This window comes from Astyanax mexicanus, chromosome 2, assembly GCF_023375975.1.
Source record: "Astyanax mexicanus isolate ESR-SI-001 chromosome 2, AstMex3_surface, whole genome shotgun sequence".
Lineage (NCBI taxonomy): Eukaryota > Metazoa > Chordata > Actinopteri > Characiformes > Acestrorhamphidae > Astyanax > Astyanax mexicanus.
Window position 1 is genome coordinate 5,694,758 of NC_064409.1, and position 12,011 is coordinate 5,706,768.

Below are 12,011 nucleotides of genomic sequence, written 5' to 3' on the forward strand. Positions count from 1 at the left end.
AACTAATCGTTGCAGCCCTATGCATCTACAGCATTTTCCATTGTGAGATGGTATAACTACATAATAAACATAAAATATCTTGCATTTGTACTATTTGTAAGTCAAGAAATATATACGAATTTCTGCATTTGTAACTTTTTAGCATTTTCCGTTGTATTTCTCTCGAGAATTTAGATAGAAATTGTTATTAAGCCCTCCAAAAAAAGCTGAATCAGAGGCATTCACTTATAAACTGCACATTTATTAGACTTTAAAGCAACAGCCCAGAGCTAAAATCCAGCCCATGCTAAAATGCTGAGCAATCATACAATTTTGGTCACCGGACACTGGTCTGCCTGATCCAGAAACAGTGTCTGGAACATGTGGTCATAGAAGCTGGGGTGGTAGAGGCAGGCTCTGTGGCAGTCCGGACTGAAGTTCACCTCCAGGAGCTGAGGCTGCATCACACGCTCTCCTGAGAGAAATAATAAAAAAGCAGAAGAAAAACATTCACTAACATGCACAAACATCATAATTACAAAAAACAAGTTTGTTTTAAATTTGTGCTTGAAAAACAAATGTGGAGCAAAAACCCTAGGACTAGTTTGCAAAAGTGGGTTGTGCATATTCTGCAAAGGTGCAAGAAAGCTGCATGGTCCTACCAACTTTTAGCGTCTGTTATCTGCCAAGTAATATAAAAAATAAGTATTTTAAATATTTTTGCTTTTTTTAAGCACTATTATCATGTATTCCAATACCATCTTCCGTTTTCTCTATAGTCGAGATATCATGTACAAATTTAACTACCCCTAGAGTTCAAGATTGCCTATTCAAATAGGATATGCCTTGTTTTATAAGATTTAGCATCCAGATTTAGATCTGGAGCGGTTTGCTTGTGGTGAGAACGTGATCTGGTCTCGATCAGACCCAGCTATCAAATATTCAAAGATTCAAGGATTCAAGGAGATTTTATTGTCATTCGCATCACATGTGGTACATGAGGTGGAACGAAATTGTGATCTCACGATCCAGTTTACACCCAAGAGTTGTTATTAAAATAGATATATAGATCAAATAAATAATACGGTAAAAATAGAATATTTATATATACAAAATAGATAAAGATAAATAGATAAAGATAAAGATAAATACCCCTTCAGAGTTCAGAGTGCAAGTGTGCTATAGCACTCCTTTCTAATTGAGTTTAACTGCTGATTAGGTGCAGTTTAATCTAATATAATAGCTGCTAACTAATATACTGCTATGAACAAACACTGTCTCTGCTGCTCCATGCTGTTTACACATGCAGTGTGTGCAGCGTTCACTGTTCACATATTCAGCATTCTGTATTAAAGCAGTGAAGAGTAACTGTTTATTATACTTTGGGTGTATTGACAAATATCTTTCAGTTATGATTACTTATCTTAGTATCTATAATTACATAATCATTGTGTGAAACCTGGTTTTTTATATGCATTAACCAATACTCACCTTACATTTGATCATTTTTACTCACAGTGTATTTTACACGCATTTATATAGAAGATTAACCAATAATCACAATATATTCTTTACATATATAGTAAAACATTGTTTGATCAGGCATGTGACTAACACAGACTTTATTATGGCAAACTAACCCACACGATACATAAGGCGTTTACTAACACATAGAGTCTATTGTATGGCGGTCTAACCACGCGCCACTAACACATTAACATATAACATATGAGATCTATTGTGAGACTGATATAGCTCATGCTTGAAGCATTTCGTTCACTGCATGTCTCTGACTAACGGCCATCAATCATCAGCTAGTGCACTCTGTACGAACTGAATTGATACAAAGGAGACTTCGGGACGAACAGTGCGGCCTTTCTCTCTGTGCGTGCAAAGTTCTTCACCTACCAAAGCGGGAGGAGGACACGCGCACATAGGGAGGGCGGCACTGTCTAATTACTGAAACAATGTCACACTGTCTGACTGGACCCAGTCAATTCTTAAAACAATACCACACTGTCCGGCTGGACACAATCAAGGACAAACACTAGTGGTCCGGTCAGACCTGTGAAACTTGAGCACTAACACATGAAATTACGCATGCTAACATGAGATGATTTTAGCAACGCCTCATCAGCAGGTTTCACGTCATTTGGGGTATAAACATGGAGTCAGATCAGAGGGGGGTCGGAACTTCTACTGGGACGGCTGTTAACTGTCTTGTATGTATTGGTTCTCCTGAATTCAGTAATAAATACTTGGTTTGCTTTCAACTTCACTCCACCTGTCTGACTCTCTCTATCAAACAAACACGCAGCGGAGTTGTACCCCGGACGAGAGGTGGTTGTTGACCCACCTTTCATTTTCTTTTCTACAACAGCAGCTTCACACTGCAGATATATATATATATATATATATATATATATATATATATATATATATATATATATATATATATATATATATATATGACCAATCAGAGGAGACGATGGTGCTTGGATGGTTTATTGGTGTTTATTTTGGTGCGTTTAGGTTTATATGCATGTGTGAAACCAAACCAAACCAAACAGAAGGAGAAAATGCTTTAAATAAACAAACTCATCAACTGATCCAGACCATAGAAACTTTCACAACTACAGGTGTGAAAACGCTCTTTTATACTCAGATAATTAAATTCTAATTCAGAAATCCTTAAAACCAAGCTGAAATGTTTATAATAAAGTTTAAAAACTCCAATCCAATTTATCATGCTTTCTTTATTCCAGTTCCCCACATTGGTTTTATCTTCCCTCAAACATATAAGTACATACTAGTAACTTAATTAACACCACTAATATAAATATAAATAAATGAATTTTACATTTCTTACATTTATTCTTTAATTTTCATTTAAATATCCACTATAAAAACTTTTTAAGAAAAAAACGTTTTAAGAAGAACAAGTGCGATTAATCGCAGTTAATCACAGAATAATCACAGCTTCAGCAACCACAGTATATTCAGATTACAGAACAGTTACTGTTCCAGTCTCAGTTTTTTGTATAGGTTAAGCTACAGTATATTTAAGTCTACACCGGCAGCACTTTACCTCCTTCTGTCTGCTCCCATTTCAGCATGAGGTCGATGGCGTATATCGCTCTTGAGGAGGGATACGCGCAGATTCCATATGGTGCAGGGCGGGATGAAGCCGCCTGAAAAAGCTCCGCAAAGGCCTTAAAGATTTCTCCCTGGAGAAAAAAGAGGCACAGACATTAGAGCCAAGCTGAACTGCTTGAATTTTTGCACCAGGAGTAAAGCAGCATAAAGTTATCCAAAAGCAGTGTGTAAGACTGGTGGAGGAGAACATGATGCATGAAAACTGTAAATAAAAACCAGGGTTATTCCACCAAATATTGATTTCTGAACTCTTAAAACATTTTTTTTTCCAGCCATTTCTCTTGCATTTCTCTGCAAATAAATGCACTAAATGACAATATGTTTATTTTGAATTTGGGAGAAATGTTGTCTGTAGTTTATAGAATAAAACAACAATGTTCATTTTACTCAAACATAAACCTATAAATTGCAAAACTGAATAGAAACTGAATAGAAACAAAAATGATTCAGAAACTTAAGTGGTCTCTTATTTTGTTCCAGTGCTGTATATTTATACATTTTGTTTTGTAAATACAAAATATTTCCTGTTCTTTCTGTTATTCTAGACATAGAGCACATTTTTTTAAACAGTCTTAAACAATAAGAAAATTTTGAAAAGAGTTTTACAAGCTTCACTAGAACAAAATGTAAATAATTAAGCCTAACCCTCCTGTTCTGTTCATTTGTCAGGAACAGCAATGGTGTTCTAGGGTCAGTTTGGCACGGTGCATGATTAAATCTGTCTTATGTCTGAAACCAAAAAAATCCTAACAAGCAGAGTAAATATTTTATTACTAACTCCATCTTTAATTATTCTATCGATATTTAGTGCAATAGTGTTCCTCACTTCTAACAGGTAATCGTTCAATTAGGATAATTCACTCGTTTTTCATTGTTTTAATGTTTCACTACTTTATTACTTTTAAAGAGCCAACATATAAAACACAATAGTTTTACATACCACTACATACACAATACTGTTTAGTTTTTAGTTTCGTTTTTGCAGGATCTGGTTGCAAATATGTGAGATAAACCATTTTTATATTTTATATTACAGTAATTAAGGCAAGCAGAAGAAGTTTCATACTGAAAAAATACTTTGAACTATTTTTCCTAGATCTTCAAACTTTAAAATGGGTCAATTTGACCGTAACAGGAGGGTTAAAATAATCAGGATCATTACGGTGATAATGTTAGACCAATAAAAACACTGAAAGTCTTACCTCTACTTGTTTCCAGGGATACTGTGGATACTGCTTTTCAAACATGGGTATAAACTCATCATAGTGAACCTTTAACAGAAATAAGACAGAAATACATCTATTAGACCTGCGGAAAAGTAGTGCCACACAATACATGCAGAGACATGCTGATTTGTAGACATGCTGAAAGGTTCATGATTACAATGTCTGTACTGATTTAAAGATACATTTTGTATTTGTAAAATTGTTTTATTAACTATGATATTTTAACATGACAGGGTGAGATAAAAGTTAAGAATTCTTATTAACTGAAATATATAATTGGACATTTTGCTCTGGAAAAAAATAAGAGATCACTTAAAAATGATGAGTTTCTTTGATTTTACCGAATTTGAAAACCTCTGGAATATAATCAAGAGGAAGATGGATGATCACAAGCCATCAAACCACCAAACTGAACTGTTTAAAAATTTTTGCATCAGGAGTAAAGCAGCATAAAGTTATCCAAAAGCAGTGTGTAAGACTGGTGGAGGAGAACATGATGCCAAGATTCATAAAAACTGTGATTAAAAAACAGGGTTATACCACCAAATATTGATTTCTGAACTCTTAAAATTTTATGAATATGAACTTGTTTTCTTTGCATTATTTGAGGTCTGAAAGCTCTGCATCTTTTTTTGCTATTTCAGCCATTTCTCATTTTCTGCAAATAAATGCTCTGTCGTGGAAATCGACAAATGACAGTCAAAGACCCAGAGATGCCAAAAAGAGAAGTTCTTTATTTAAAAGTTGCAAAAGAAAAAAAACAGCAAGCAGGCAATAAAGATGAAGTAGTCAGAAAAATTGGAGCCCCCCAATCTGTCTCGGCCGGGCGTTTTTATACATGTCACCCGTGCATGCATGAGGTAATCTATGGAGTCAAATTGGGGTCTTTAATGCTGACGAGAAAATAAAACTGTCACAAAAAAAATCTCCACGAATTGCAAAAAAAATCTAATTTTGCAAACAAAGAAGAGAACATAAGTTACCTTTTTTCAATTGTAATATTTTTTTTAGAATTAATCTTTTGCAAAAACACTTTTTCTTTGCGTTTTGCACTTTGCGTTCCTTTTTTCTCTTTGCAATACTTTCCCTCCCTTGCGTTCCTCCGTTTTGTTTGCGAGTCTATTTTGACCCCTTTTTGACGTGGGGGCGTGGGGAGAGGAGAGGGGCGTGGCTATGGAGGAACGCATCATCAGCTGGAGCCTCTGCTCAGCCTAGACGCTAACCAGGCTGAACAACAGCTATTTAACAGTTATAATTCATAAGTTAATTCTAATCATTTATTTTACATATACCTAACTACTGAATTATATAATATTGTTGTTTTCAGTTAAATTAAGCAAAACGCTGAATTTTAGCTTCTTTTTTATCCAGCGTTCTTGCTGCAGTTACACGCGGCCGCCTGTAGATGGTGGATTTTAACAGTGAAAAACGCCATTAAAACACAACGCTGCAAAAACTAAATAAAAAGGAAAAACCCAGAACGTTTAATTTGTACCACGGCCGGGAAACTTACTATTTTCTTGATGGAACCATATACTCTGTAAACAGAGTAAAACACAGAAAGACCTCCAAGTTTATTTAAACTTCAATGTAATATAGATAAAATAAAATAATAAAACAGAACATAACAAAAAAGAATATTAATGTTCAATTTACAGTGTGATTATACAAAATATCAAAAGTAATATTTGCTCTTTAGTGTGAGGTACTGTATCTTACATCTGACATTTAAATGTTTTCCTGTTTTCTATTATTATTTTAATAATTAATATATTTTTGCTTTTAGGATAACTTCATATGGGCACACTGCACATGTGTGTCTAACCTTATCTCACAGTCTCCTCTTTTTTATTTTTCTGTCATGTGTTTGTGTGTATCTGTATAAAAGTTCCTGGAACAGACTAATTTCCACAGGGAGATTAATACATTATTTTTTATGCTATGTTCGGTTTTATTATCTTATTTTATCTATATTATTTTGAAGTCCAAATTAAACGTTCTGTGTTTTCTTTTTATTTAGATTTAGTTTTTGCAGCGTTGTGTTTTAATGGCGTTTTTCACTGTTAAAATCCACCATCTACAGGCGGCCGCGTGTAACTGCAGCAAGAACGCTGGATAAAAAAGAAGCTAAAATTCAGCGTTTTGCTTAATTTAACTGAAAACAACAATATTATACAATTCAGTAGTTAGGTATATGTAAAATAAATGATTAGAATTAACTTATGAATTATAACTGTTAAATAGCTGTTGTTCAGCCTGGTTAGCGTCTAGGCTGAGCAGAGGCTCCAGCTGATGACGCGTTCCTCCATAGCCACGCCCCTCTCCTCTCCCCACGCCCCCACGTCAAAAAGGGGTCAAAACAGACTCGCAAACAAAACGGAGGAACGCAAAGGAGGGAAAGTATTGCAAAGAGAAAAAAGGAACGCAAAGTGCAAAACGCAAAGAAAAAGTGTTTTTGCAAAAGATTAATTCTAAAAAAAATATTACAATTGAAAAAAGGTAACTTATGTTCTCTTCTTTGTTTGCAAAATTAGATTTTTTTTGCAATTCGTGGAGATTTTTTTCGTGACAGTTTTATTTTCTCGTCAGCATTAAAGACCCCAATTTGACTCTATAGTAATCTCACCGTGACTTGTTTTGGAACCAGTCACTAACATACATGGAATAAAAGATTGGGACACAGAGGAGGAAGGATGCTGAACAACACTGGATGTCTTGTTCTCTTAAAAAGAGGAACAGAAAATGCACGTATAAAAGATGATGAGCTTTTAGGAGAGCAAAAGTCAAGAATAATTCACAAATCAGAAAACTCCATTTGCTATGACAAGCTCGTCTCCAGGCAGACCTCGGTTTTCTTTTCTTTGCCCTGAAGTCTGAATGAATAGCCTTGTCACAGGAGCAGAGAATATAAGTTCACATAACACTCAATGATAAAATACAAGAATATAGTGTAACTCTGTTACAGGGAGTAATAATACTGATTGAATGATTAACAGGAATAATCAGTGTAATTGAATATGAATACATGAAGTAAATGTTGATTTTCCCCCACAGCTCTAAATGACAATACTTTTTTGGGAAATTTGGGAGAAATGTTGTCTGTAGTTTATAGAATAAAACAACAATGTTCATTTTACTCAAACATAAACCTATAAATAGCAAAATCAGAAAAACTGATTCAGAAACTGGAGTGGTTTACATTTTTTCCAAAGCTGTACATATGATTTTTTTTTCTGTATTGTGAAGTTGTGACTTTGTCCTTTTCAGAACTTGAGATCTTGAGCATCCACACATTTCATAATCATTTAGAAAAAACTACTAAACTGTGGATTAACACACTCACCTGTTTCAGCTGAACACCTTCAGCGTAGTTCATCACAGTGTAGTGCTTTTGGTAATCATCAAAATGATCCAGCGAGAAAGGCCTGAAGCACGGCACAGACAGACTTGATGAGTCAGAGTGGGGCGAAGTGGCACAAGAAAGACACTAAACACGCTAATTCTGCTAATTAAAACTGCACTTCTTATTGCACACAGCATTTACAGTATTATTTAGTATTTTTCGCACAGTAAGACACACTGAATTATAAGGGGCAACTATCAGAAAACATCTATTTTCTGGTCTATTTTCATACATAAGGCGAACTGGATTATAAGGCGCATATTTTTACACACAGTACTGGAACTTTTCAAAACGGACATGCAGTACACACCCCATACCTGCACTACTGCTACACTCGCACTGCATTACTCACCTTAACTCCCCATAAAACTGTGAACTTTAAGAACTTTACGCACTCATTCCATTTGCCAGCTTTAAGCTATTATTGTATCATATTTGCACTACTGTTTTATTCGGGTTCTGTTTATACTTGTACTGTCATTCCATCTTAACCCCCCCATCACTATTGAACTATTGCACTAATGTCTTCTGTCTCACGTATGTCTACAGTATTTGTGTATTGTACATATAGTGTCTCCCATTCTTTTACATTTTATTTTATTTTTATTTTTTTATTTGCACAAATAGAATGTAACATCAAGTAATCAAATGAACAAACAAACAAACAAGATGAATGTGCAGGGAAAGTAAAAAATAGCCTAAAAGGGGCTTGGTCAAAGTACTTTCCCTCCAAGGAAATCATAAGAGAAACACAGAAAAAAAATTGAGAAAAATAAATAAATAAAAAAATTAAATTAAATAAACAAATAATAATAATAATAATAATATTAATATGTAGTTACTCAATAAACATAATTACAAGAACATACACAAATACATATTTACTATTTGGATTGGTTCCAGTGAGAGTAGGTGCTTTTTAAATGTCAGGGCTCTCTGGATTCTATCAATTAGTGTAATGGTGTAAAAAGTGATTTATCTGCAGAGGCAAAATATGCCCCATTAAAACCCATTCTAAACTGAAAACTAAAATTTTCTTTATTATGTTTTACTACACCAAAAGTCAATTTTACACCGTAGTTCTCCTTTAATAACTGGGCTTACTTGAGACGTAGCAGACATCCAACCCTGCAAAAAAACTAATTTCAAGGACGCAACTCCTGTAAAAGGAGCTGTGCTGGATTTCAGGCCTTAAAATGGGAGGAACTGAATAACCCTGCAGTAATACTTCCTGCCACTTTTGATTTACTGGTCAACAAGTGTTTCCACTCAAAAAAGACAAGTCTGTGTGTGTGTGAGTGTGAGAGAGAAGGAGGGAGAGATAGCATGACTAACCTATTTGCAAAGCGGAGCCAGAAGACATTATAAGCGTAGAGCTGCAGAGGCTGCACGGACCTCAGCATCACCATATAGCGGATATCGAATTTCACCAGCCCGACCTCCTCTCGATCAAACAACACGGGGTCCTCCAGATATTTACAGACCACCTATAACACACACACAGGAAAAGAGGGAGCATAACTGTGAGCATCAATAATAACATGCAAGAAAATTCAAGCAGAAAATAGAGGACACATACCAGGCAAATTACATCAGATCTTTATAATGGGATTTTACCATTCCTTAAAGGAGAACTCCTGTGTGAAATAGACTTAGGGTATAGTAAAACTTGATAATGAGTACAAAATATTATCATATAGCTCACCTCTGTTCACTCCCAGCTTTTTCCGTTGCAGCACCCAAACTTTGGAATAGTCTGCCTTTTTTTATTAAAGCATCTCCCACCATTACGGTTTTTAAGTCTAATCTAAAAACCTACTTGTATTCTCAGGCCTTTCAATGTTTTTAGTAAGTTCAAATGATTTATCTGTATGTCCGGGGTTAATCTAAATCTTGTTTGCGGATGCTGCTTTTATTTACTTATCTTTTATCTTATTGTTGTTTAGTCTTATACATGTTATTGTTCATATTTCTGTCTGTATTGTACAGCACTTTGGTTGGCCCTTGTGGTTTTTAAATGTGCTTTAGACATAAATTTGACTTGACTTGACTTTAAATAACATCAATTTTAGCCGATGCTCCTGACAGGCATCATTACAATGATAGTAAATAGGGGCATGTGTGTGTGTGTTGCCCATGCAAAAAAATCTCTATTTTTACATCATTAACAACAAGCTCAAAGTAGCTTCACATTTCATTGGAAGCATTCTGAAGGCCCTGACATTTAAAACGTAAAATGTTTTAAAAATTCTGCTGAGAAGTGCAGAAGCACTGCACTGTAAAAATAGCAAACCGCCAAAGTAAAAGAAAGCCTGGCTTTTTTTTGGGTTTTGGTTTATTTTGTGTAACAAACAAAACACACCCATGATTACAGTGCACCCACGAATACCTTACATCGGGAAGCTTTTCAAGGAGATGCTCCTGGCTGCATAATAATTTCAAATTTATTTTCAACATGTGTCTCTTTGGAGAGGGAAGTTGTGACTTAGATTTTTCAGAACTGGAGATAGATAGCATCCACATGCTTCTTAAATGGTCTTAGCATCCTTGTGTTTTAAAAGATAAAAAAAGAATCTTCTACAATAATGTTTATAAGTGTTGTGGGAAAACTTACGAAGAAACCTTGTTTTACCTTGAGTATATTGACAAGTATCTCACAATCATGATTACTTATCTTGGTATCTAAAATTACATAATCATCTGTGAAACCTTGTATTTTATATGCGTTAACCAATACTCACACCATATTTGATCATTTTATTACTCACAGTATATCTTACACACATTTATATAGAAGACTAACCATTAACCACCATATATTCCTCACGTACATAGTGAAACATTGTTTTGTACGAGCATGTGACTAACACAGACCTTAGTCTGACAAACTAACCCACATGATACATAAGGGGTTTACTAACGTATAGACCTATTGTATGGCGGACGGATCACGCGCCACTAACACCTCACTGAAACTCATTATGTGATTGCATGTTTTCTAACTAACAGCTACAAATCATCAGATAGTGCATTCTGCATGACCTGACTTAATACAAAGGAGACTTTTGGACAAACAATACGGTCTTTCTCTCTCTGTGCACGTAAAGTCCTTCACCTGTCAAATTAAGGAGGACATGCGCGCATGGGAGTGCAACACTGTCTAATTACTGAAACAATATCTACTGTCTGGCTGAACACAGCCAAGGCCAAATACCAGCGGTCCAGTCAGACAGTGAAATCTTGAGCACTAACACGTAACACCATGCATGCTGACATGAGATGATTTTAGCAACGCCTCATCGGCCGATTTCACGTCATTTTGGGTATATACATGGAGTCAGATCAACAGGGGGGTCAGAGCGTATGCTGGGACGGTTGATGACCGTACTTTGTATGTTCTCCTGGATCCAGTCCTTTGTAATAAATACTTGGCTTGCTTTTCAACTTCACTCCACCTGTCTTGACTCTCCATTTAACGAACACGTAGGGGAGTTGTACCCCAGGCGAGAGGTGGGTGCGGACCCACGGTTCATTCTCATTTCTACAACAGTGTGTATAAATGTGTATGTACCTTCGGAGTGCTCTCTCTTTGTCGAATAATGTAGTCCAGGTTGTCTGTGATGTGTGTGTCCAACCCCCTGGCCAGGTTCCAGGGCTTACAGATCCAGTGGTTATCTTCTCCTCTGCAAACCGACATTTTCTGACATTTACAATTTCCTGTCTGAGAACAGAGACTAACAAACAAGCTGAGTACAAAGTGAATATATCTACAGGAAACACTGATACATGGGGGTATTTGTGAATAAATAAGACATATTTATGATTGTGCGACAGTACTTAATAAATATATTCTATATACAATATTATACCACAGTACCTCCGACCCTGCAATGTGATTGGCTGGGAGGCGTTTTATGAGTGGCATTATCAGCCGGTAATGCACTGTAACTGAAGCTCTCCATGTATTACTCCGCCACATACAGACAACCTAGCAACGATGCAGCACTTACAAACCAAATACAAATCAAATGCGATATCATTAAATACCACTGGAAGGCGCTGGATCCCATAAAGGCACAGTGCAGAAACGCTAAGCCATGTCTCCAATAGGCAGCGCAGGCAAAGACGCGGTCCCACAAATAAATAAATAAGCCCAGCGATTCATAAAAAAATATGCATTATCACACACATTATCAGCCACCATTATAAAAGCTTAAGTATATATATATATATATATATATATATAT

The 12,011-nt window shown here is 35.7% G+C and overlaps 1 protein-coding gene across 2 annotated transcripts in view; it reads right to left on the reverse strand.

The window, feature by feature from the left end:
• Positions 1–220: 220 nt before the first annotated feature.
• ttll12 (tubulin tyrosine ligase-like family, member 12) overlaps positions 221–12,011 on the reverse strand; it is a 36,563-nt gene continuing 24,772 nt past the window's right edge. Inside the window, exons 9-14 of one of the 2 annotated variants that reach the window (XM_049473135.1) lie at positions 11,336–11,447; positions 9,100–9,251; positions 7,705–7,786; positions 4,338–4,406; positions 3,068–3,206; positions 221–454 (exon numbers count right to left, since the gene is read on the reverse strand). In XM_049473135.1, coding sequence (XP_049329092.1) covers positions 303–454; positions 3,068–3,206; positions 4,338–4,406; positions 7,705–7,786; positions 9,100–9,251; positions 11,336–11,447 — 706 coding nt within the window. In that variant the 3' untranslated portion in view covers positions 221–302. Of the gene's footprint in view, positions 455–3,067; positions 3,207–4,337; positions 4,407–7,704; positions 7,787–9,099; positions 9,252–11,335; positions 11,499–12,011 lie in introns of both variants that reach the window. The other variant, XM_049473128.1, reaches the window with a different exon arrangement.